Genomic DNA, 24531 nt, shown 5'->3' with positions numbered 1-24531 from the left:
GAGGGCGTCTGCCCCACTTGACCAATGAACAGCGTAAAGAGTGAGGGCGGCGGCTGCGTGGTGGGGGCAGGGCGGGACTTGGTGTGGCTATTGGCCAGGGCGGGCACAGACCAGAGATACGATTGGTTGGGGAGAGGGGCACCGTGGTGGGGTCGGAGCTGCGCGGCCTCAGCAGCTGCAGGAGACGGAAGTGGTGAGAGCTCGGCCTCGGAGGGTCGGGCGGACGCCGCCTGGGTGAGTCACCGTGCCCCGTGCACTGCCAGTCTGGGAACCGCGACGACCGCGTCTTGCCCGGCTCCGCCCCGGCCTCACCGGCTTTCGTGGGCCCCGCCTTCTGTCATTCGGGGCTCCGCCTCCGAGTCTTTAGGCTCCGCCCCTAGAACCTGGGCACCTGGGCTCTCCTGTCAGCCTGGCCCGCCCCCGGCGGCCAGATCCCCTTGGTTCGGGAACCCTAGGCCTCCCAGACCTGGTCCTTATCTCTCCCTCCTTCCGTTTCCCTGAGGCTGCGTGCCAGTGGGCGGTGAGGCAGCACCTCTGGCTTGCTGCTTGCTGGCTCCCCCATGAGGAAGGGTGGGCTGTGATCAGGGAGGCAGGTAGGACCGCAGATGGAGGCTTTTATCCCTGCAGCCTTCCGCGGAGCTGCCCCTGAGCCCGGATAGCAGGCATGAAGAAAAGTGTCAGTTTAATCTGGGCCTGGCTCCCTAAGTGGGCCAAGGAGGTCCATCCTGACATTTCTGTTGCTTGGGCCTTTGACAGGTACTTACTCTGGCCTCTGTGTGGCCTGATTCCCTGTTGTGTGGTCTCCTCCAGCTAACCTGTACTCCACTTGATGTCAAGTACACTGAGCAGCACATGTCCAGACCTGCTGCCTTCTGATCACAGTTTGTGGTCCCCTCCCTCTTGTCCTCTGCTCTGGACTCTGCCCCCAGTAAACAAGTCAGGTGGGTGCTACTCCCAGACTCAGAGGCTGGCAGAGCACTCCTGTGGATTCATATCCCCACCAGGGCTAGAAAGTGAGTCTCTGTCTCTTTGGAGTTGGCAGTTCTTTTGCTCACTCACAAAGACCAGGGTTTGGGGTGTTTTACTTCTCCTTCTGGGACTGGGAATCAGGACTCTTGAGTCCTGTTGCAGAACTTTATGGCTGATTCCATGCCCTGCAGAATTACTTGTTGCTTTCTCCCCATGTAGCTCCCATTGCCTCTGTCTGGAAGGGTGACTTGTGGAGAGGCTGGATTCTCTGCCAGGGAGGCGAATGAGAGTTGAGGGGAAGTTCAGGAGTTGCTGTGCAGCATTTGTTGATTCTATGGTGATGTTAATGGTGCTCTTTACTCTTATGTTTGTCTGTCTCTTTACAGTGAGAAGCAGGCAGCCAGGACCCTCACCACGGTAGAATGGTGAGTACTCTCTCTTTCCTCAGACCACTGTGTTTTTTGTAATCCTCGTGTCTTTCTCCATGAAGCTGCCCCGCCCCTCCTGGACCTTGAGCTCCAGGCGACTCTGTTCAGCTCCTAAACAGGTTAATCTGCCCTGGAGATAAATTAGGGTTTCTTTAGCTTGCAAAACATCAGCCAAAATACAGCACTGGGACAGGAAGCCTCTGGAAGTCTTTTTCTACACCTGCTATGTCAAGCCTTCCCCACACTACCACTGGCTCCCTTAACCCTTCATAATGGCCCTTCTCTTACTTTTCTTGGGTCAAAGCTTTCTGTTCTGGTCTGAAAAGCCAGGCTTCCTTTATATCAAGATCCTTATACTTCCTAGTGCGCCCCTTTAATATTGTAGGTGGTGTGTCAGGAGTGACTCCACTAAAAGTGTGGAGCTTCTCCAGTTCCAAGGTGTTGCTGTCCATTAAGCTACTGCAGGAGACAGCTGACTGGATATACAGCAGGATAGCACCCTTAAGATGCCCAGAATATCACTGGGGCCAGTGTGTGTGTGTGTGTGTGTGTGTGTGTGTGTGTGTGTGTGTGTGTGTGTGTGTGTGTCTCCATTAGAATGATCCCATAAATCATAAATTTTCCACCAACTGTGACTGCCCTTCTCTCACTCCAAATTCAGGGAACCCCTTAATCATTGAGAGCTAGGAGGAGGAAACAGTGAGATGAGAAGAGAGTGGGGAGCTGCAGGCCCTGGCCCTGACCAAGCCCTTGCTCTGATTATATCTCTTTGGTTCCTTCACATGTCCCCTTGTGCTTAGGGACAGGTCAAGGCATTCAGTTGGTGAGAGGACTCACTCTTCCCTCCACAGACATGTGGGTGTGTGGTGTGTGCAGTACTATTCTTGTCTCTTCTCAGAAAGCCTGCTGGTCCTGGTCCCCACCAACTGATAGCTCCACTCCCTTTTCTTTTCTATGATACCCTGAAAAGGGTCAGCCTAGTCTGATTTTGAATCCTAGCCCACCACTTAAATACTTTAGGTGAATTGCATACTTTCTCTCTAAGCCTGAAGTCTCACTTCTTGGGGAGTTGAAAAGTTTTAGTGAGATAATGCTGGAAACATGTCTGCCTCATAGTAAATGCTTAATAAAATGTTAGGTTTTTCTCCCATTCCTCCCTTCCCCCAAGACCAAAACCAAAACAAAAGCCCTGGTTCTGGAAGTTACCAGGCACAGGGAGTGTGGAATTCCAAACAGTTACTTCTGTGACTTTTGGTGACATTTTGAGCCTCTTACCACGTTCCTTATTCTTTAGCCCTCTACCGCCATCCCCCTACCCTTGTCCCTCCATCCCCCTACCTTTGGGTTTTGAATTTGGTTTTCACATAGCTTCTGTGGCCCATAGTTCCAGCTCTTCTCTTGCCTAGCCTAAGAAATTCTTTCTCTTCCAAGAAGGACTTTCTTACCCAGAAGACAGAGGATGTGAAACAAGGGGAGAGATGGAGCTGAAGGGTAGGACTGGGCACGGACCTTGGACCAAAAAACCCCACAGAATTTCCCTTTCAGGAGTGTGGAACGACCAAAATGGCACTAGACCAGTGTCCATTCTAAGGGGCAAAAAGAGAGTGGGCTTGGGTGAAGTCAGAGGATTGGAGGTCACTGATGGACAGGGGTATGATGGGTTTTGGAGGGAAAAGAAGTCTTGAAACTGGAAAGGGCCTAGGGTGGAGGGAGGTGAGCTCCATCTTGGGAATCAGAACAAGTATTGGGGGAACTCAAAGTGGAGGGGAGGGCGTGCGGACGGGTGTGTAAAGAGAGAAAAGAGAGGTATGGGGTGGTTCACGTGTAAAGATGGGAATTGAAAAGATGTAGGCGGTCTCGCGCCTCCATCCCCCCGGTCCCCCCCTCCCCCGCCACCGTCTTAGGCGCAGTCCAGCAGCCCGGACTCCTGAAAGCCCCTAGACGTCCCCTGAGGACGCCCTCCCACGCGGCCAAGGGGGTGCGGGGAGGGAGGAGTCCGGGACGGTGGGCGGGGCCCCGAGAACCCGCCCCGCCCCCGCTTTCCCCGCGCGGTCGGGGCGCTCCCCTCTCCGGGCTCCCCTCCCTTCCGCGCTCGTGCCGGAGGGCGGAGCTGGGCTCGCTCCATTGTGGCCAGGAGGGGAGAGGCGCGCGGGAGCCGCGCCGAGGCCCCGCCGCCCGCGCTCGCCCCCTGGCCGCCGCGGCTGCACCTGGCCGGCCCCGCAGCCGGAATGCGGCGGGCGCCCGGCACTGGCGGGCAGCGCAGCGGCTCCGGGGACATGTGCGCTGGCCCAGACCGCCCGCGACCATGAGCCTGACCGCCCGCGTCTCCTGCTCCATGCTCAGCTGCTTCGTAAGTGCCGGCCCCGCCTGCGGGGGCCTGGGCCCCCAACGCTTGCTGCACCCGCAGCCCCGCCCAGTGCCAGCCCTTGAGATTCCGAATTTCAGCCCATCCCCCTTCCCAAGGCCCCTGGCGGGGGAGGGGATATTAGTCCTTTTCTTTCTTGGACTTGCTTTAATCTTCGGGTGCCCGGGATTGTCCAAGACTGGGGTGGAAATTCTGTGACCCATCTTGGCCCCGAAGCCGCTGCCCTTGACTGCAGATCTTCAGGCTCCGCCCTGCAGGGGTACATCCCTTTACCTCCGCCTCTCCATCTTGGTCCCACCCGCTGCATCCTTGCTTGGGGATGTGGGATGTGGCTTGTAGGACGTCTGGGATGTTAGGGGGCTGGTCAGGGAGCACAGGATGTCTGAGCTGTCTCCTTGACTCCAGTCCCCTCCCCCTTCTACCCCTCCATCCCTCACCTGACATGCCAGTCTTTTCTCCTTGACTGTCCCCCAGACAGCCTCTCTTCCCCATCTTCCCTGCCTCTGCAGGCTTCCGTACCTCTGCATCATTCCCAGTTCTCCCCTCCTCCCTCTCTGGCTTAATGTTCCTTCCCAGCTTCCCCCATCTGTCCTCTCAGATGTTCCCACCCCTCCCCTGCGGCCCGCCCCCCCCCCCCCCCCCGCCTCCTCTTTCTCTCTTCCCTGGCTGTCCTTGGGTCTCCTGGTTCTTCCCAGGTGCGTGGATCCCCTCTTCTCCCCTCCCTGGTGGTTGGGAAAGGAGTTACTTCTGCTTGCTGTGGGTATTCCTTAGGAATTCCCCTCAGATCAGCAGGCAGGGCAGGTTGCATCGCAGGTGGTGGGGGCTTGTTAGCCGTGTGGGCCTAACTGGCGGATAAGCTCAGCTCCAAAACACATCCTCCTTTTGAAAGCATCCATGAAGGCCCTCTAGAGGCATGGGACTGAATCCCGCAACCCACTCTTCTTTGTCTCCTTCACCCACCAGAATGAAGCCTCAGTGGCCTTAGAGGCCTGCGTTCCCTCCTCTTTCTGACCATTTGTCACACCTGGTTCCTGTTCCTCAGGGCACACTTCGCATTCCCACTTCCGTCTCACTCTTACATTCACCTTTCTTTCCCTTAGTTTTCTCTCTCTCCTCTTTCATTTGGGAAACTTTGGCCCTATAGGAGATTCCCTCTTTGAAGGGCATAGATTCCCAGTTCCTCTGTGGACCTTACTCTTCCCTTAGGCTTAAGAGGCTCAAATTCCCCCTTTACTTCACCCCTCCCACCAAGCCAGGTCTCTCTTCCCTCCTCTGGTGACCAGAACCTTTATAAGCGTGTGTGGGGTGCATGTGGGTTTATGGAGGGGAGGGGAGCAGAGTGAGGCCTAATGGGCCAGGTAGAGCCTGGTGACTTAGGGCTGAGGCCTTCCCCACAGGGTGAGGAGGGGCCCCCCAGCCTGGAGTACATCCAAGCCAAGGATCTGTTCCCCCCCAAGGAACTAGTGAAAGAGGAGGAGAATCTGCAGGTAAGGAAGAGCTGGGGGCCCAGGGTGGGTAGAGTTCTCTGCCTGATTAACCCCCGCCCCCAGTCTCTCCAAGGGGATCTTGTCTGGGAGCTCTGGCTTCCTGTTCCTCTGTCTCTGGAGGGAGGGGAGTCTGTACGGGCATTATGGAGCCTTTGGCCCCAGGGAAGGAAAAGCAGCTTTCCTGGGTAGCTGTTGCCTGGTGCCGTTACTGTGGAGAGGACGCTTGTCCTGCCTTGGCCCAGCCTTTCCAGAGGGGATCCTACAGCTCAGGGATTGGGGAGGGGAATGGAGGGGTGACTCACTTCTGGACTGAGGGTCCCTCTGCCCCTCGACAGGTGCCCTTCACAGTGCTGCAGGGTGAGGGAGTGGAGTTCCTGGGCCGTGCAGCCGATGCCCTGATTGCCATCTCCAACTACCGGCTGCACATCAAGTTCAAGGACTCTGTCATCAACGTGAGTTCCTGTCCTGTTCTCCCACACCCAAGCCAGAATTCCTGTGAAGTTCAAGGTGGGATTGCTCCAGTTCTCTACTCGATCATGTCTTCAAAGAGTTGGGGTTCCGTTCTTTTTCATACTAACTTTCTTCTAGCTGCCGGTCTTTCTGTCTCTCTCACTTATTTTCCCTCCCTTCTCCTCTCTTTCCCTCACTCTGTTGCTGGCCCTTCTAGGGGCAGCACCGTGGCTTTGTTGGAAGAGTGCTACTTAGCAACTGTGTGACCTTGGTCAAGTCACCCAGCTGAGATGCCATTTCCTCGTTAATAATATGGTGTGAAAACACCTGCCTAGTGGTTTCTTGTGACTATTAATTGGGGTCACATATGTAGGGGACCCAGCACAGTTACCTTGCACCTAGCAGGCCCTCAGTAAATGTCAGTTTCCTTCCATCTTTTGATAACCTCAGCATCTGGGTCGGGGTGGGGATGAGGGGTGATGTGAGCATGGGGGTCTGAGCTTCTGTCTGCTCTTCCTCTTAAGGTCCCGCTCCGGATGATTGACAGCGTGGAGAGCCGTGATATGTTCCAGTTGCACATCGCCTGCAAGGACTCCAAAGTGGTGAGGTGAGCACTGCGGGGCCTTGCTCAGGTCCTCTGGCCCTAGTCTTTTCCAGGCTTCTCTGCTGCGGGGTTTCTCTGGAGCAAGAAAGAAAAAATAGTGCCTCTCTTTCCCCTGTTTGGAAGAAAAAGAGGTCGATTTTCTGACCTACCCACAGTGTCCTGACCTAAAGAAATGGTGATGACGCTCATGGGGTTGGCGTGAGAATTAAATGAGATAATGCGTCTGGAAGCGCCGAGGGTGGTGTCTGGCACAGAGCACTCTCATCATTGTTGGTTCATTTATTTATTCATTTAACACGAATTTACCAAGCACTGTACTCTATGTCAGACTGTTCTAAGCACTGGGGAGACACCAGGGAACAAAGTTTTCTGCCCTCGTGGAGCTTATATTCTAATGGGAAGAGAACAGCAGTAAATAATGAGTAAGATATGTTAAATGTAATGTAAAGGTGAAAAATAAAGCAGGGAAAGGGGATATGGAATGCTATGAGGTTGAAGGTTGTAGCTTTAAATGAAGCGATCAGAGAAGGCTGCACCAAAAAGGTGACATTTGAGTCCAGACTTAAAGAAAGTGACCATGTAGGTATTTTAGGGAAGAATGTGCCAGACAGAGGGAGCAGTGCGTGCAAAGGCCCTGAGGTGGTTATATACCTGGCATAGTAGAAGAATGGCAAGTAGGCCACGGTGGCTGGAGTGGAGTGTCGGTGTTTCAGAGTAGCAGGATACAAGATCCGAGAGGTAAGGGGGTGTCCGGCTGTCATATGACTGGCTTTTACTTTGAGGGAAGTGAGAAAACCACTGGAGGGTTTTGAGCAAAGGATTGATGTGGTCTGACTGTTTTATAGAATCACTCTGGCCGCTATATTGAGAGTAGATGGAAGAAGGATGGGGGCAAAAGCCAGGGCTGAAACTGGGAGACTAACTGAGAAGCTTGTCCAGGGTGGGAGCAGTCAAAATGGTGAGAAGCCGTCAAGTTTTTGAAGGTAGAGATGATAGGATTTGCAGACTGGATACGAAAGGAGGAGGAGTCTGGGATGACTCCAGGGATTATTAAAAGAATGCCCAGTTTAAAGTCTGCTGTGCGCTCAGGTCTGTAGGCATTCAGAACAAGAATCCAAATTCCCTTCCCTTCAAGGAGGTTAAAGTCCAGTTGCTGAAAAAAGACTTTACACGTGGCAGCATGCTATGGGAAAACTTACTGTTTAATACTTCAGGCACGTTAAGAATGACAGAGGAAGGAGTCTGTGGAATGGATTAGGCTGGGAATGCTTCAAGGAGGAGGTGGGACTGAAACTGTCTTCAGAGTATCAGTAGGAAGTGGCGAGGCTGAGAGGAGACATTATTAAGCAGAAGTGAAAAAACAAGGAGACAGGAATGACGTGAGCGGGACTTCCTGCCTGAAACAGAAGGTTCATGCTAGTGAGTCGTGGGAGATAACACAGGGGTAGCAGACATTCAGGCCATGTGGCAGTGTTCAGATTTGAGGGCAGAAATGGTTGGGCCCCATTAGAAGGTGTACATACATCTCAAGGACAAGAGTTCTTGGGAAGAGAAGTGTCACCTGGGTGTTGTGTCCCTGGTCCCTCCCAGGGTCCCCTCCCACTTTGCAGCCTCCTCTCCCCACAGCTGCCTTGTGACTGGGTTTCGGATCCTTACGGCCCCAGCACACACTTGTCTCTTGCCTCACTCCATGGCTTCCTGTCTGGCAGGTGCCACTTCTCCACTTTCAAGCAGTGCCAAGAGTGGCTCTCGCGGCTAAGCCGGGCCACGGCGAGACCTGCCAAGCCTGAGGACCTCTTTGCCTTTGCCTATCATGCCTGGTGCCTGGGGCTGACCGAGGAAGACCAGCACACCCACCTGTGTCAGCCAGGTGAGGCCAGGCTGTTTTCTTTAGGAGGCTGCTTCTCTCTTGCTTCTCATCCCTCCTCCACCCTGGACATGCTGTCCTGGGACGCTGACCGGCGTGACATGGTGTCCTGGGACGCTGACCGGCGTGGGGGCTGTGTTGCAGGAGAGCACATCCGATGTCGGCAGGAGGCTGAGCTCGCGAGGATGGGCTTTGACCTGCAGAACGTCTGGAGAGTCTCGCACATCAACAGCAACTACAAGTGAGAGGGCAGGGGGTGGGGAGCCCAAACACCAGGCCGGACCCGGACGTCCTCCACGTGGGGACTGAGCACAGTGGGCGCAGCCCCTGGCTCTGTGAGGAAGGAGGGCTCCTGGTCCCTCTTCCCACAAAGCCATCCCTGGGGATCTTGTTATCACATGTCTTTCAGCAAGCTTGGTGACCCCATCTGCTCTCTTCTCAGATTGTGTCCCAGTTACCCCCAGAAGCTGCTGGTTCCCGTGTGGATCACAGATAAAGAGCTGGAGAACGTGGCTTCCTTCCGCTCCTGGAAGCGGATCCCCGTGGTGGTGTATAGGTGAGGCAGTGGGGAACGGGAGGGAGGGAATCAATTTTTATGCAAGGAGGAGAGTCAAAAGTGGAGGTGTGTGGCAGCGTGGTTAACTGGGAATTGAAACTCTTCAGGGAAGTGGCTATGAAATAATTTTAAAACAAAAACTACCTCCATTTTTTTTCCCCTAAGGACAAGGCTTTTGGGGCCTTTATTTATTTTTCTTTTCTTCTTTTTTTTTTTTTTTTTGAGGGTGTGTGTGTGTGTGTGTGTGTGTGTGTTAAATACTGCATTAGAATAGGGGTTGGCAAACCTTGGCCTGTGAACCAAATCTGGCCTGTAGCCTGTTTTACATACAGCCTGTGAGCTGTAAATGGGTTTTACATTTTTAAAAGGTTATTTTTAAAAAGAAAACATAGAAGAATGTGTGGTAAAGGCTGGCTGTGACTCCCAAAGCCAAAAAATTTATTGGCTGGTTCTTCCCCAAGAGCGTTTGCCGACCCCTGCGCTAGAACGCGGCAGCAGACAGTGAGGCAGGTAGTAGCAGTGAGGTTTGAATTGTTCACACTCCGGGCTCGGGCTTGTTCTCCTGCCAGGTGTCTGTACCTGGAACAGGTGCTGTGCAGCTCTGATGAGTCAAAGTCACCTTGGGAATGCGGAGCCCATTTGAGAAATGTGTGTGACAGTGCTTTGTAAACTGTAAAGCCCTCTAACGAGGTTAAGGGCTTTTGGTTGCTATCACTATGGCCTGGGTGATCTGGTGGCCCCTGTTGGCTCTGGAGATCTTGGTCTGGCCCCCTGGGGTCTCTCGGTAGGCCTCCAGGGGCTGCAGATGCCAAAGGCATAACGGTTTATTCTGTTCTGTCAGACACCTCCGCAACGGGGCTGCCATCGCCCGCTGCAGCCAGCCCGAGATCAGCTGGTGGGGCTGGCGCAATGCTGACGATGAGTACTTAGTCACATCCATCGCCAAAGCCTGTGCCCTGGACCCGGGGACCAGGGCCCCTGGTGGCTCCCTCAGCACTGGGAATAGTGATACCAGCGAGGCCTGTGACACTGACTTTGGTAAGGAGTGGCTGGTGCTGGGCCCTCGGGAAGTAGGCCCCCACCTTGGTCTCCTTGGCTCCCAGGGAGTCCCAGTGAGGGTCGAAAGAAGATGACAACACGTAGGGTTTCTGGGTCCCTGCCTTTTGGGAGGTGGAGGGGTGTGAGGGGTCTCTGGCTGTGCATTCCTTGGAAAGGGTGTGCCCCAGGGTAGGGTGAGCCTGGGTAGCTGGCCTACCAGGTCCTCACCCTGCTGTGTGTGTATTTAGATTCCTCCTTGACTGCGTGCTCTGGGGTGGAGAGCACAGCCGCCCCGCAAAAGCTGCTGATCCTGGATGCCCGATCCTACACGGCGGCCGTGGCCAACCGGGCCAAGGGTGGAGGCTGTGAATGCGAAGGTACCGCTGTGACCCCAGGGTCCGCAGCCAGCCTGTGCACTGTTGGCTGTGGTGAGGAGGGGGCTGGGAGCAGCTCGTGTAGTGGGAAGAGCCAAACAAACCTGGCCTGGGATCAGGACTCTGCCACTTACTGGCTGGGACTATGCTTGAGTTGCTTCATCTAAGTTTTATTTTCTCATCTGTAATGTGGGGATAAAAACATGCCTGGCCACGTTGTTGGATGATTGGAGGTTACATATATAAAGTTATTGGCATAGAGCAGCTACTGTTTGTTGAGAATTTACTATACACTGTCATGACTAGTAGTACTTGGCCATCATTTGTCATTAGTGTTATCATTACCACTATCAGTACATGGGACTTGAGCGTCCAGAGGTAAAAGGGAAATTGAGATTTTCAGAGTGTATTTAGTTGCCATCCTGGAGTGCTCTGCCCTGCCAGGGCGGCTTTGCCCACTGGGACTGCTCTTGTCCTGGATGCCTGTTTCCAGGACATTCTCTGATGGTCATACTCTCCTCTTCTGCATCGGCAGAGTACTACCCCAACTGTGAGGTCATGTTCATGGGAATGGCCAACATCCATGCCATCCGGAACAGCTTCCAGTACCTCCGCGCTGTGTGTAGCCAGATGCCTGATCCCAGCAAGTAGGTGTTCCCTGCTCCGATTCCTTCATCCCTTGGCCAGTGCTTCTTGTTCTTGGAAGGTCTATGGGAAGATGGGAAGTGTGGAGGTACAGGAGACCTGAGGGTCCGGGTGCAGTGGGCCAGTTCCAAGAACACTTCTACTGCTCAGCCAGCGCTTCGGCACGGCCACAGGACACTGGGTTCCTTTTGTTTGGATTAGTTGTCATACTCAGAGAACACAGAGAACTTGGGGGAGGAAGTGGCAAAATGTGCATGTGACACTTCCCATCTCCTCTGTTGATCCTGAGTCTCCTGTCACCTTAGGTCCTGTCTTCCCTGCCCTCTTGCTAGATATCTCTTGGCAGAAAGGCCGCGGGCTGGCTGTGGGCTTCAGCTCTCACTGGGGACTTTGTTAAGGTGTGGCTGCCCGTGGGTGGTGGAGAGATGATTGTAGCCTCGGTTCCCTGAGTGACAGACTCGATCTCTGCTCCGGTGTAGCTGGTTGTCGGCTCTGGAGAGCACCAAATGGCTGCAGCACTTGTCGGTGATGCTGAAGGCGGCTGTGCTCGTGGCTAACACGGTAGACCGGGAAGGCCGGCCTGTGCTGGTGCACTGCTCAGACGGCTGGGACCGGACACCGCAGATTGTAGCCCTGGCCAAGATACTGCTGGACCCGTATTACAGGACTTTGGAGGTATTGAGAGGGGTTGGGTGGGAAAGAGCCAAGGGAGGGGTGGCTGGGGAGGGTGCTGGGCCCACTGGATCTGTCTAGGGGATCTTTCAGTAGAGGACATTGGTGGCTTTGAGTCTTCTTGTAGGGTCAGGCCTGTTCCTCTCTGAAGCTGCCAGCTCCCTGCTTCGGGCGTCCCTGGGGAAGAGCACTGTAACCTTTCCAGAAAGGCCCTGCGCTTAACCTCTCTCTTCTTTGCAGGGCTTCCAAGTGTTAGTTGAATCTGACTGGCTGGATTTTGGGCACAAGTTTGGAGACCGCTGTGGCCACCAGGAGAACGCAGAGGACCAGAACGAGCAATGCCCTGTGTTCCTCCAGTGGCTCGATTCTGTTCATCAGCTGCTCAAGCAGTTCCCCTGCCTGTTCGAGTTCAACGAAGCATTCCTGGTAAGTCCGAAAGCCCGCGAGCAGGCTGGGGCTGGGGGCTGGCGGCCCACGGTGCCCGGTACAAGCCGTCTTGGCCGTGCAGGTCAAGCTGGTGCAGCACACGTACTCCTGCCTGTACGGCACGTTCCTGGCCAACAACCCCTGTGAGCGAGAGAAGCGCAACATCTACAAGCGGACCTGCTCAGTGTGGGCCCTTCTGCGAGCGGGCAATAAGAACTTTCACAACTTCCTCTACACGCCAGGCTCAGAGGCGGTAAGTCCGGACCCCGACCCTGTCGGTGCGTCTGGGGGACCCGGAGGGAGAGCCGGCCGAGTCAGCGGGCAGGACGCAGGGCCAAAGGCCGAGGAGGGAAGAGGGGCCTGAAACATCTCACAGAACACGCGTGTGGGGCTGCTCACCTAGGTCCTGCACCCCGTGTGCCACGTCCGGGCCCTGCACCTCTGGACAGCTGTTTATTTGCCGGCGGCATCTCCGTGCACACTCGGGGAGGAGAACATGGACCTGTACCTCTCCCCGGTGGCTCAGAGCCAGGAGTTCTCTGGCCGCTCCCTGGACAGGTAAGAAGAGCCCTTCTCGTTCTCCTCTCTCTCCCCACCAGGAAGGCAGGAGCTGCTTTGTGTCTTGCCTAAATGCTGGTCTCTTTTTTTTATGGGATATTTTAAAGCAATTTCTTGAGCCAGTTGAAGGAGAAACTTGGCCCAGGACTCATGGCTAGCTTAGAGTGCACTCTGTGTGTTTTCAAGGTCCCCTGGGAAGATAAGAGTGGTTACCTTTTTTCCAAGCTGCTGTCACCCTTTGTGACATACCCAGGGGAGAGGAGAACAGAACAGAAAGGACTATTTCAGGAAGGTTTGTGGGAATGGGCTTGACGTATGTTCACTGAGAAGGCGTGGGGAGCTTGCTGTCTTAGTCATAACCTTTGCTATGTCCAACAGGAGCTTCCAGAAGCACCTGGCTCTCAGGGAAATGGGTTCCCAGTAGGGGAATGGCCTTCACATTACTCCTCAGAATTGAAAGGGAGACATAAAAATGAAAGTCATCCTCTGGCTGAATATGTGGGGGGAAGTAGAATACAGATTGGTTAAATTATAAGAGTAATATCTGTTCTTTACTAAAAAACAAAGTCAAACGATATAAAAGTAGAAAATGACAGCCCTGCCTCCCTGAGCCTTGTCCCCACAGGTGTCCACTGTGGGCACTTTGGTGACTACCCTTCCAGGTGTTTATCTCTACGTAGATACAGCCATGATGGCACACTCATTTACAGATGTTTTTTTAAAACACAAAAAATGAATCATATTTTGCGCACTGTTCTGCAAACTGTTTTCCACACTTTGTGTTAGGATGTCACCCCATGACAGCACATATAAAGCTGCTTTATTGTTTTTAGTGGCTGCATAATAATCCAAAATTAGAGTGTATCACAATTTGTAAAACCAGCTTGCAATTGGTCGTTTAGGTGGTTTCCTTCTTTTTTTTTTTTAAATCGTTACAGGGGGTGTTTCAGTCAACATTCTCATATGTGTATCTTTTAAAAAATCTTTTGGTGAAATACACACACTTTTTACCATCTAAGCCATTTTTAAGAGTACAGTTTAGTAGTATTACCTTATACATATACCTTTGCATCTGTGCTAGTACTTCTGCCAGATAAATTCCTAGAAACGACCATGCTGGGCTCAGCGGATAGGTGCATTTCAAATTTTGATCTTTGTTTACTGGTGGAAGGTTTTTAAAATTAAAATATAACTTCTATAACTGGTTGCATATTATAAAGGAAAACAAAACACCCAACTCCCTAAATGATTGGTTTTAGGATCTTTCGAGCTGAGTCCATTGTCAGGGGCCTATGGGTAGGTTGCAGGGATTCCGAGAGTTTCTCCTTCCCCGAGTTATGCGGAATTTGGGTATAGGTTCACAAGTTTGCTTTTCCAGGGAGAGGTGCCGTAACTTTGTATCAGATTCTCGATAAGTTCTATGACCCATTTAATAACCATTGCTTTAAATCTGTATCTAATTTTTCAAATCAATAAATGTTTCTTAAATACCTACAGATTGCCTAGTACTGCACTAGGTTTTATGGGCTGTACCAAAGACATAGACGATATTGATCCCGTTTAAGATACTTTTAAAAAGCTGTAAGATGAGACATAGGACAACTAGAGAACAGTTCTAAGTTAGCATTTGAGTGAGTAAGAATGTGTGTAGTTCAAAGCTATTAGAGAACTAAGGAAGAAAGAGGTCATTTAGTGACTGTTTACACAGAGAAGTTTTCATGGAAGACCAGGCAGGTACCATGGCTTTTCTGTGTCCCTGGTATCTGGCTCGGGGCCTGGCACATAATAGGTGCTTTAGTAAATGCTTAAACAAACAAATAAATGGGTGGAATAAAGGGAGCTTGGCAACAAGGTTAGTGGAAAGGGGTCCAAAGGAATTGGATATATGAGAGAGATTTAAAAAAAAGAGAGAGAACAACAATCACCTCTCTGGAGCCGGCAGGGGTTGGGAAGGGGCTATTTTGAGGACTAAAAAGAAATAAACAAACGATTGCTCATTGAGGGCTTTAAACATTGAGGAGTTTATTTTGATTCAGCTGTTAATAGCAAGTCTTTGTATGAAGTCATCATGACCTGGGAGTTTTGGAGAATTAATCAGTGAGCGGGGAAGTTGGAGGCACAGAGACCAGCCAGCACTGCTGAGATTCAGATATGAAGGGAGGAGTCCTGGGAAAGGAGAAAAAGTTAAATTCAGACATTGTGGAGAAGGCATTAGCAGTCTGGAGTTGACGGAGTGTTGGAGGGTAGAAGTTGAGAGTAAAGATGACAGTCAGGGGTAGGTCCCAGGGTTCCCAGCTCAGAAACCAGGAGGGTTATTAGTACCACCTATAGACACAGAGAAGGTGGGAAGACGAGGCAGTTCAGGGAGAAAGAGGAGACACAGGCAGGCTGGGATTGAAATATTAGTTGGCAGCAAAGAGGGGGTGTGCTTTAGGCAGTTCAAGATGGAGTTGGATTTAGAGGAGAAGTGGTACAAAGGTTTTAAAGGAAATGGTTTCTCTAACAGCTGACCTGATTTACCTAGATCACAAATGTCTGGCTCTCTTTCTCTTTTTCCATTAAAGTCCAACACGTTCTTCTCTACCCACCCCAACCCTACCGTCTCTGTGTAACCTTCCCTGACCACGTTAGCTGGATGAGTGCTCTCATGGTTCCGTGCCCCTCAGGCGTTCCTGTCTCTGGCAGCTCTGTTAATTAGAGCTCTGGTGCACATGGGAATCAGCAGTGGAGGATGGCAGATTGTTGATACTATTGAATCTGGATAAAGAGTACATTGGAGTTCTTCATACTCTTCTCTCTACTTCTTTCGTATGTTTGAAAAGTTTGCAAAATAAAAAATAAAACAAAAAAAGAGAAAAGCTAAGAAGTTGCCAACCTGAGATTCAAGCTCTGTCTGTGGGACTCCAGAGGCTGTAAACATAACCATAGTTACTGCCTTCCTGGGATTTGTTAACCACCTGCCACCCCCAATCAAACACAAACATACTTTTTAAAAAGTATTAGTAAATTTCAAAAACCAAACACTTAAAAAAAATGAGCTGTACTGTAACTCTCCCTTTGAGGGATTTTTCTGTATGGGCTGGACTGACTGGGGCATCTGAAAAAGGGAGTCTAGTGAAGTCTGTTTCCTGGCAAATTTCCCTCAAGTTTTTGTTGCCCGTGGCACTTCTGAATTGTGCTAAAAACCAGGGCAGTCATTCTTGAAAATGTCTGTCATCCATTTGGTGTGCATGAAACTCAGAGCTGTGTACGAGGGCAAGTTGCCATGGTAACTTGGGATTTGGAGGAGCACATTGCCGCTAAGTGGTTGTAGAAAGCTGTGTTGGCTACTACTGTTATGGAGGGATAATTTATAATAAGGAATGTTGTAAAAATGAGGAGCTGTGAGTGTAGTCTTTAATAAGTTTGTGGTTGGTTGCCTATATTTTGAATCCTCATAGCATCTCTGCAAGGTAATTTATTGTCATTTTACAGAGGAGAAAAACCAAGTGCCTGAGGTTAAATCGCTAACTTGTCACATAGCTAATCAGTGTCAGAGCCAGTATGGTCCAGCGTCAGAACCCACCTTTTTTCTGCCTTGCCATGTGCGACTAGGTTTGAGACCGAGATGTAGTCCTGGCGGGAACACTAGCTTTAGAAGGTATCAGCTTAGAAGGCAGTGGGAGCCATGGGAGTGGTTGAGATTGCCAGGGAGACCGTGTAGGGTGAGACTGATGAAGCTGAGGACAGAGCCCAGGTTCTTGAGAGCAGGGTTCATGTCCTGCACTTCCTGCAGAACAGACGTTTTCCAGTGACCATTGGTTATTTGTAATCTGAAATGTTGTTTCCTGTGAATTCTGGCTTTGATTGCTTTGATGACTTGATTCTCTGTGTTGGAGGGAGCTCCCATTCCCTGACCTGGTGATGCTGTGTTTTCATCCTAGATTACCTAAAACGAGATCTATGGATGATCTTCTTTCTGCCTGCGACACAAGCAGTCCCCTGACACGCACATCCAGTGACCCCAACCTGAATAACCACTGTCAGGAGGCCAGAGCGGGCCTGGAGGCCTGGCACGGCAATCCCGAGGGATCGGAGACCACCTTCGTGGAGTCCGGGGCAGGAGGTCCTCAGCAGACTGCAGGAGAAGTGGGTCTTCCTCCCTCTCAGCCCAGCAGCCAGAAAGACTACTTGAGCAATAAACCTTTCAAGAGTCACAAAAGCTGTTCCCCGAGTTACAAACTGCTTAATGCCGCCGCGCCCCAGGAAACGACGAGCAACACCCCTGATCTGGAAATCAAAGTCCTGGAAGAGACGAAGGCACCAGCTCCAGACCCGCCCACCCAGGATGAGCTGGGTAGGACTTTAGATGGCACACAGGAGCCACCCGAACCTTGTCCTGAGAAAGCAGCTGTCCGTGCGCTCTCTAAAGTCATTGCCAACAAGGGTGATGGAATCTGTGATTTTCCTGAGTCTTCCCAGGACTCCCTTCCAGGTGCCCCCCAGCAGGCCCAGCCAGACTCTGTGCTGGGTGTGCCCTCCAGGTGTGCCCCAGATCACAATCTGGGCACCCTTTGCAACCCACCGAGTGCTACCTGCCAAAATCCTCCAGACCCAAGTGCTGACTTTCTCAACCAAGACCCCCCAGGGTCTGTGGCAAGTGTCTCCCACCTGGAAGAGCTCAGTTCTGTGCCAGATCTGATTCAGGGGGAGGAAGACACGGGCAGGAGAGGGAGTAACAGGAATGGGCAGTTACTGGAAAACCCTCGCTTTGGGAAAGTACCATTGGAATTGGCCCGAAAGCCAATTTCTCAGAGCCAGATTAGTGAGTTCTCTTTTTTAGGGTCCAACTGGGACAGCTTCCAAGGGATGGTGACCTCATTCCCGAGTGGGGATACTACCCCTCGGCGGCTTCTTTCCTATGGCTGTTGTAGCAAGAGGTCGAGCAGTAAGCAGGTGCGCGCAACAGGGCCCTGCTTTGGGGGCCAGTGGGCTCAGAGAGAAGGGGTGAAGTCACCGGTCTGTTCTAATCATTCCAATGGACACTGTACTGGTCCAGGAGGGAAAAACAACCGGATGTGGTTGTCCGGTCACCCCAAGCAGGGCTCCAGTACGAAGCCTGTTCCACTGAGCTGCCCTTCTCCAGTGCCTCCTGTCTACCTGGATGATGATGGACTGCCCTTTCCCACGGATGTGATCCAGCACAGGTTACGGCAGATTGAGGCAGGGTACAAGCAAGAGGTGGAGCAGCTACGTCGACAGGTGCGTGAGCTTCAGATGAGGCTGGATATCCGTCACTGCTGTGCCCCGCCAGCAGAGCCTCCCATGGACTATGAGGATGATTTCGTAAGTACTCACCTGTTGCCGTCCAGCTGCTCATTTAGCCTCTCCATCCGGCCTTCCATCCGTCCCACAGCCATCCTCTGGGTACTTGCTGTGTGCCGCTGAGTTAGGCGGTGGGGCTGTAGGATGAAAGTCCCTGCTCTCAAGGAGCTCACGGTCTGTTGGGAGAGATAGGCAAACAGCTAAGAGTGCTGTGCTTAAGCGTTCTGACTGAGGGAAGCGTTAGGTGTTGGGGGCCAGCGTGGAGTGAAAGGTCAGGGAAGGCCCTCCTGAGAAGGTAAGGCTTGAGCTGAGTGCTGAAGAACGTGTCACATTTGGCTTTGTGGATGCCATTCGCAGGAGCACGGAGGCAGCAGGTGCTCCTTGAACAAAGGGCTGTGTGTGTGAGCGTGTGCACGCGTGCACACTTGTACTGGGCCTGTGCGGGAGGGAGCTAGGTACTGCGCTGGGAGGTGATATTGGGAAATAGAAAGGGATTAGAAGGGTCACCTTGAGTGCCCTTCTTGTGTGGGTTCTACCCTCAGGGCAATAAGTTTTGGCGAGTGAGTAACATGATTGCATTTGTATTTAAGAATACTATCCTAGCAATGGTGTGTCATGTGGATGAGGCAGTTGGAACCCAGGTTAGGAGGCCGGTTAAGAGGTTTTGGAATAAGGTGAGAGACGATGAGGACCATCTAGGCTTCGCTGTGTGGAGAGGGCTTGGGTTCTGGCACAGCGGTCCTTGGGGAGCTTCTAGGAACCAGCTCTCGGACAGTCCCACTTGCCCGCTGCCCACTTCTCTGCTGGTGGGATGGTCAGGGCTGACAGCTTCTTACTATTCAAGGTGATGATTTAGAACAGGGGTCAGCAAATTTGCTTGGTAAAGGGCCAGATAGTAAATACTTTAGACTCAGTCTCTCTTGCAGCCACGAGGCTCTTTGTTGTAGCACAGAAGCAGCCATAGGTAATGTGTAAATGAATTGAGTGTGGCTGTCTTCTAATAAAACTTGACTACAGAAACAGGCCATGGGCCAGATTTGGCCTGTGGGCCATAGTTTGCGAAGTCCTGGTTTCAATGTAAGAGGAGAAGTACTCTCTCCATACTGTGATACAGCATGTTGGTTAAGAGCACGGGTCTGAAGCCAGAATGCTAGGTCCAAATCCCAGGTTTACTACCCATCAGCTCTTAACTCTCTCTGTGGCTTAGTTTCCTTCTTTGTAAAATGGGGATAATAATAGCATATACATCATAAGACTGTTGTGAGGAACTAAGTAATTTCATGCATGTCATGCACTTAGCGCCTGACACTTGGTCAACAGTAAATGTTTGTGATGATGAACGTTTTGATGAGCAGTGATGTCTTTGCATTCTCTTTAGACGTGTTTGAAGGAGTCAGATGACAGTGATACAGAAGATTTTGGCTCTGATCACAGTGAAGACTGCCTTTCGGAAGCAAGCTGGGAACCTGTTGATAAGAAAGAGACTGAGGTATGTCCAGTCTAATTGTGTGGTGGGTACTTAGGCAAGCTGGTGAGTTCTCATATTTCTCAGAGATGAGTGTTGTGCTGTCCCCAGCTGAGTCTCTCTGGAGGCAAGTAGTGGCCGCCTAAGCCTTGTCATTGTCTTCTGGGCTGCTTTCCTTATTGCAGTGTTGGTCTTCCACTTTGTTGACTAGGACCTGGAACTTTTCCTTGTGCCTTCTGTTAGGTGACTCGCTGGGTTCCAGACCATATGGCATCACATTGCTATAACTGTGACTGTGAATTCTGGTTGGCCAAACGCAGACACCATTGCAGGTAAGATGTTTTACAGGATTCAGTATGGCTCGTGAAGCCATCCTGAGTTACACTGACATGAACTAAACTGAATTAATCTGAAACTGGAGACATCTTTATAGGAACAAGTTTTGTTTTCTCCCAACTTTTCTCTTTATTTACTTATGTAAGGCCTTTTTAGAGCATCGTTCATTCTCAGTGTATGGGCATTTCTGATGAACTCTTCCCTCTCTGTGCTTTGGCAGAAATTGTGGGAATGTATTTTGTGCTGGCTGCTGCCACCTGAAGTTGCCCATTCCTGATCAACAACTCTATGACCCAGTTCTCGTCTGTAACTCGTGTTACGAACATATCCAAGTATCTCGGGCCAGGGAACTCATGAGCCAACACCTGAAGAAACCCATTGCTACGGCTTCCAGTTGAATGCCAGAGGAGACGACCTGTCCAATTTTAGCAGGTTTGATGGGAGGATCTGCTTCAGGTGTAGTTTTGAAGGTTCCTTGGTGTGGCTCATGAAATCACAGAGCTCAAAGATACAGTCTTGTGAAATCCTCCTTGGTACCATGAGACTGGAGCAGAGGAATTCCAATTTGGTAAGAGGTCCTCTACTGGTGAGACCCTCCCCTTGGGGTAATGGTCCTGATCCAGACCCAGAGTCTGGAAGCTTAACGTTGAGTTGGTGACTCCAGTTTCTTTCTCCGGGGTCACAAGATGATGATTTCATAGATACTGCCTGGTGATGCGTGCCCTAAACAGCAATAGAAAGTCATATGTTTAACCAAACTCCAAGTGATAACCAGATCCATCTCTCCTCCACCTTGAAAAAAGCAGATTATAGTATCTAAGATAGGAATTTCTATCCTATTTGAGATGCATTATACCCTGTACCTCTGTGCTCTGTGTCTGTGCATGAAGGCTCAGTCTTTAGACACACTCCCTCTCGTTGCATTAGTTCTGTCTTTCTGTGGAGTTTGGTTTAAAGACTGGTTCAGCAAGTGGAGATTTTGCTGTATTTTTCACTTGGCTCATCAGCCAGCATCAGTGAATATTCAGTTTAGGGGGACAGTTCTAGGGAGTGAGTCACTTTTGGGGAGCAGAGGAAGACTCTGCTGATGTTCAGTCCTGGCAAAAATCAGTTATTTTTGAGCTGTGAAAGCAGTAGTCTTTGTCACTCAGTGGCGGCTCTTGAGGTAGCGCTGTGAAGAATGAGAAGGGAAACACAGAAATGATCCTTGTGAAATATTTGCTGATTGTGCCCGACCCTTTGCGCCTTGACTTTTCCTAGTTGTCCTGGTGCTAACACAGGAGCTACACCTTGATCCTCTCCTGGCATGAAAATAAAACAATGTTTTTTGGGGGGTTGTTGTTCCATTGCCCACTTCCCTCATGTCGTCTTTCCCTTGGCTGCTGCCTCCTCTGGGTCACACTGCTTCTTATCCTGAACACTTGACACCTTGAGGGTAGAATTTAGCGTTTGGTTTTTACCTCCTAGAATATGCTGTTTGGTATGTGAGGGTTTCAGTACAAATGCTGCTGTCTATTTCTGTGCACTTAACAATGGAACCCAAACAGAAGAGAATAAAGCCTTGATACCAAAATTGGGAGAGAAAATGTGTCCATTTGGACCAAACGTTGTGGGTTGTTTTTTTTTTTTTCCATCTTACTATGTACCAGTGGCACTTAACCAAAAGATACAATGATATAGCCATGTACTGTGTTTGGGACAGATACAGTCTCCTTGACCTATAACGCATCCCCTAGGATTTCCTTGTGCATTGTCCTTAATTCGTTCGTGTATAAAAGGTAAATTACACTCAGGCTTAGCCTGTTTTAAAACTATGGTAGCTGTCTAACTGCTACTTGTTCATGTTGCTTCCTAGGAAAAAAATTTTCACTCGAAAATAACTAGGATCTGCATTTAGAACAAGAATTGTTATTTGTCCCGACCTTTCCTTCAGCCCTACAGAGAAGCATCTGTGCTTTTATACTTGCCATGGATGTAACCTAAAAAGTTTTGGCGTATTTAGGTCAGTCTATCAGAACTTTTTTTTTTTTTTTCGTTTAAATGGAGTTGAATAATGGAGATTTTGTGTGTGGGAAATTCATGAGATCATTGAAAAAGTAACAGACTCTTCCTTGTCTCTGATACGTAGAATTCTAAGCATTTTCTCAGTCATTAAAATTTACTGCCAGTTGTGAGTGGCTTTTTAATTAATTTAACTTTCATTGCACTTCACTCTGCCCATTTTCAGGGGAGTCAGATTGGCAACATTTGAGGAGACTGTATCTTGTCTACTTTGTGTGGCTGTTTTGAGGGACTGTCCTATCAGTGAACATACTGCATGGCCTTGGAGAGAGACTCTGGGCTCTCGGCTCAGATGTATTCATCAAATACTCCTTTCAGAGCTCTTGTGGGTGTAAGTGACATGATGTGGCCAAAAATCCAAACTGTGCAGTTGCGTTGTGACAAACATGCAATGTGCTGTAAAAACTCAATACAATTTAAATAAAATCTCTATATTAGTGCTGCTTTGTTGGGTCTTTTTCTTCATTTTAATTTCTAAGAAAACTTAATACTCATTTTTTTCTTTAACCATGAAAAAGGACTAAAACATATACCCCTTCCTCCCAACCATTTCCATTTTTTAAAATGGCCCTCTCTTTTTAACAGCACAGCTCCTGTTTGGTTTTTATTTATTGATCAGATAGGGATTTATCCTTACGGATACTGCAGAGATTCTGTCCCACCTCATGTGCGGTTTATTTCTCTTTAATGCCTAAAATTTCACCAGCTGGTTGATCAGGCGCAGGGGATTGTACTGCTTTCCTCCTGATTCTCTGCTCACAGGCACCTCAGTTCTCCTTCCACCTTCAGTAAACTGTCTTAAGCAACATATTAGCTGAAAAGAGTATATTTCAAAAAAATATGAAATGCTACTAAAAGGTGAATTTGTTTATGCAGGACATTATCCCCATCACCATTTTTATTTGGAGAGACGATTATCTGTTAGTACTAAGACCACGGAGTTGGGCCCTTTGTTCTCGAGCATGACCGGTTTTGTATCGCCCACTGCACACTATGTGAATTCCAAAGCCCTACGACCCCGCCGGCCACGGTGAAATTAAACACACGGATCTCGGTATTCCGCGGCGGACACCGGGCTGATCTCTTTGAGGGACGTAACGCTATCTGGTGGCCGCAATTCCCAGCCCGGTCCGAGGGAGTAGGACGCCGAGGGAGCGTGACTTACCCCGCCGTGTCCCCCGCCGCCGCCGCCGCCGCACGTGGCCCGGCCGCGCGGAGCCCGGGGGGCGGGTAGGCTCGCGCCGCGTCCGGCAATGCGGCGGGAACTCGATGCCCCATTGGCCGCGCCGGCGGGCGCCGCGGGGGCTCGTGCGCCAACCGTTCCCGGATCCGCGGCGGCCAGCGCTGGCAGGAGGGGGCAGGGCGAAGCGAAGGCCGGGAGGGATCGAGAACGGGGTGAGAGAGCCAGGCTCGGCGGGGCGAGGCCCAGGGCCCGGGTGGGGCGATGGAGGAAGCGCTGCTCTCCACCCCCATCAACCCCAACAACTTCCCTGCCAAGCTGTGGCGGCTGGTGAACAGCCCCCGGTATCGCTCCATCCGCTGGGACGGCCGCGGCGAGGGGCTGCTCATCGACCAGCCGCTCTTCGAGGCCGAGCTGCTCAGCCCACCTGGGGCCGGGGGCGGCGGCGGCGGGGGCGGCGGATGCACTGGGGCCGAGCCAGAGCTCTTCAAAACCACCAACTTTACCAGCTTCATCCGCCAGCTCAACCTCTACGGCTTCCGCAAGGTGGTGCCGGGCGGGCCGGGTGGGCCGGGCGGCGGCGGGCCGGCGGGCGAAGGGCCGCTGCACCACTTCCACAGCCCGCACTTCCGCCGCGACCAGCCGCAGCTGCTCGTGCACCTCAAGAGGCTCACCAGCGCCAACAAGGCCAAGCTGGCGGCCGGCCTGGAGGTGCCCTGCCGCCCGCCCAACCGCTTCCAGAGGCTCCTCATCACGTCGGCCTCGGCTTCGGCCTCGGCCTCCACCTCCCCGCTGCAGCACCAGGAGCCGCAGACGCCCCGGCCCGAGCCGCACGGTGAGTCCCGTCCGACCTGCCTTCTCCGTCCTCGCTGGGCGGCGGGCGCACAGCCGTCGGGGGGCAACCGCCACTTCCGAGGGCACGTCCGCACCCTCACCTTTGAGGTCTGGGATATGCGCCCGGGAGCCACTCGCGCGGCTCCCCTTCCCGCCAGCACCTCCTCGGGACAGAGTCTGTAAGCATTGAGGCCTTTCTGTGTACACTAGCGGCCAGGGGGCCTCTGGGTTTAGTCTTCCCTGACCCCTCGTGGGCTCCAAACCTCCATAGCCATTAACCTTCTCGAGACCCAGTCTCTCCACGGTGAACACCTAAAAGAAGGAGGCCTTTGTTGAAACACTGGGTCTTGAAGGGCCTCCTTTGCTCATATGGGAAGCAGAACAGAGTTCTGCACAGGGTGAGAATATGGTGAAGGTCAAGGTAGTAAGGAACAGGTCAAAGCAAAGTAAACTTAGAACATTTATACCAACCAAGAGAAAGTGAACGGGGTACCTGGAGTAGAAGTTTGGCCTTAAGGAGATGTGCGGTCTTCCACCCACTGACACACCTAAGTAATCTTAGAAGAAGTGTTCTGACAATCATATTTTAGGTTCCGGAGTAATGTGTAGAATGATAGACGTTGTTTTTATGTCTTAAGAGCGAAAATATAATAACATATTCTGTTGTTTACCAGATATTGTCCCTATGTACAGTGACTTGGTTAAACAACTCTTTCATTGTAGCTGCTTAGAGCTGATGCTTAAGGTGTCATGGGGAGACAAACTTAAGACAAACATAAAGGCACTATTTTCTTTACCATTGTCAAGTTGTAGTGAAAAAGGATTTTAGAATGCTCACATTTACAGGCTTTGAATTTTTCACTGTTGGCTCCGATCTTTAAGTTTTCAAAACAAAAAACCTTTGTAAGTTTG

General features: G+C 51.3%; 2 protein-coding genes across 8 annotated transcripts in view; both read left to right on the top strand.

Annotated features, from left to right (window-relative positions):
* The first annotated feature begins 89 nt into the window (after nt 1-89).
* Nucleotides 90-22049, top strand: MTMR4 (myotubularin related protein 4). Of its 7 annotated transcripts, none has more exons than XM_010990407.3 (19): nt 90-234; nt 1356-1394; nt 5160-5249; nt 5585-5701; nt 6224-6306; nt 8013-8173; nt 8315-8411; nt 8613-8726; nt 9568-9764; nt 10013-10141; nt 10674-10785; nt 11263-11458; nt 11696-11881; nt 11964-12134; nt 12285-12439; nt 16363-17764; nt 19122-19232; nt 19452-19540; nt 19765-22049. In XM_010990407.3, exons 2-19 carry the CDS (start codon nt 1392-1394, stop codon nt 19940-19942), a joined length of 3591 nt encoding a protein of 1196 aa, XP_010988709.1. In that variant the 5' UTR covers nt 90-234; nt 1356-1391; the 3' UTR covers nt 19943-22049. The 7 variants fall into 7 exon arrangements, with proteins under 7 accessions (XP_010988709.1, XP_064351048.1, XP_010988711.1 ...); XM_010990409.3 differs by lacking the exon at nt 90-234 and adding an exon at nt 739-756; XM_010990408.3 differs by lacking the exon at nt 90-234 and adding an exon at nt 792-1013.
* A 954-nt stretch (nt 22050-23003) lies between these two features.
* Nucleotides 23004-24531, top strand: part of HSF5 (heat shock transcription factor 5) — a 28852-nt gene continuing 27324 nt past the window's right edge. The window contains exon 1 of the mRNA XM_010990524.3: nt 23004-23620. Coding sequence (XP_010988826.3) covers nt 23050-23620 — 571 coding nt within the window. The 5' untranslated portion in view covers nt 23004-23049. The remainder of the gene's footprint in view (nt 23621-24531) is intronic.

This window comes from Camelus dromedarius, chromosome 16, assembly GCF_036321535.1.
Source record: "Camelus dromedarius isolate mCamDro1 chromosome 16, mCamDro1.pat, whole genome shotgun sequence".
Classification (NCBI taxonomy): Eukaryota; Metazoa; Chordata; class Mammalia; order Artiodactyla; family Camelidae; genus Camelus; species Camelus dromedarius.
The sequence above is the reverse complement of the archived record's forward strand: the minus strand, read 5'-3'. Positions and strand labels throughout refer to the sequence as shown.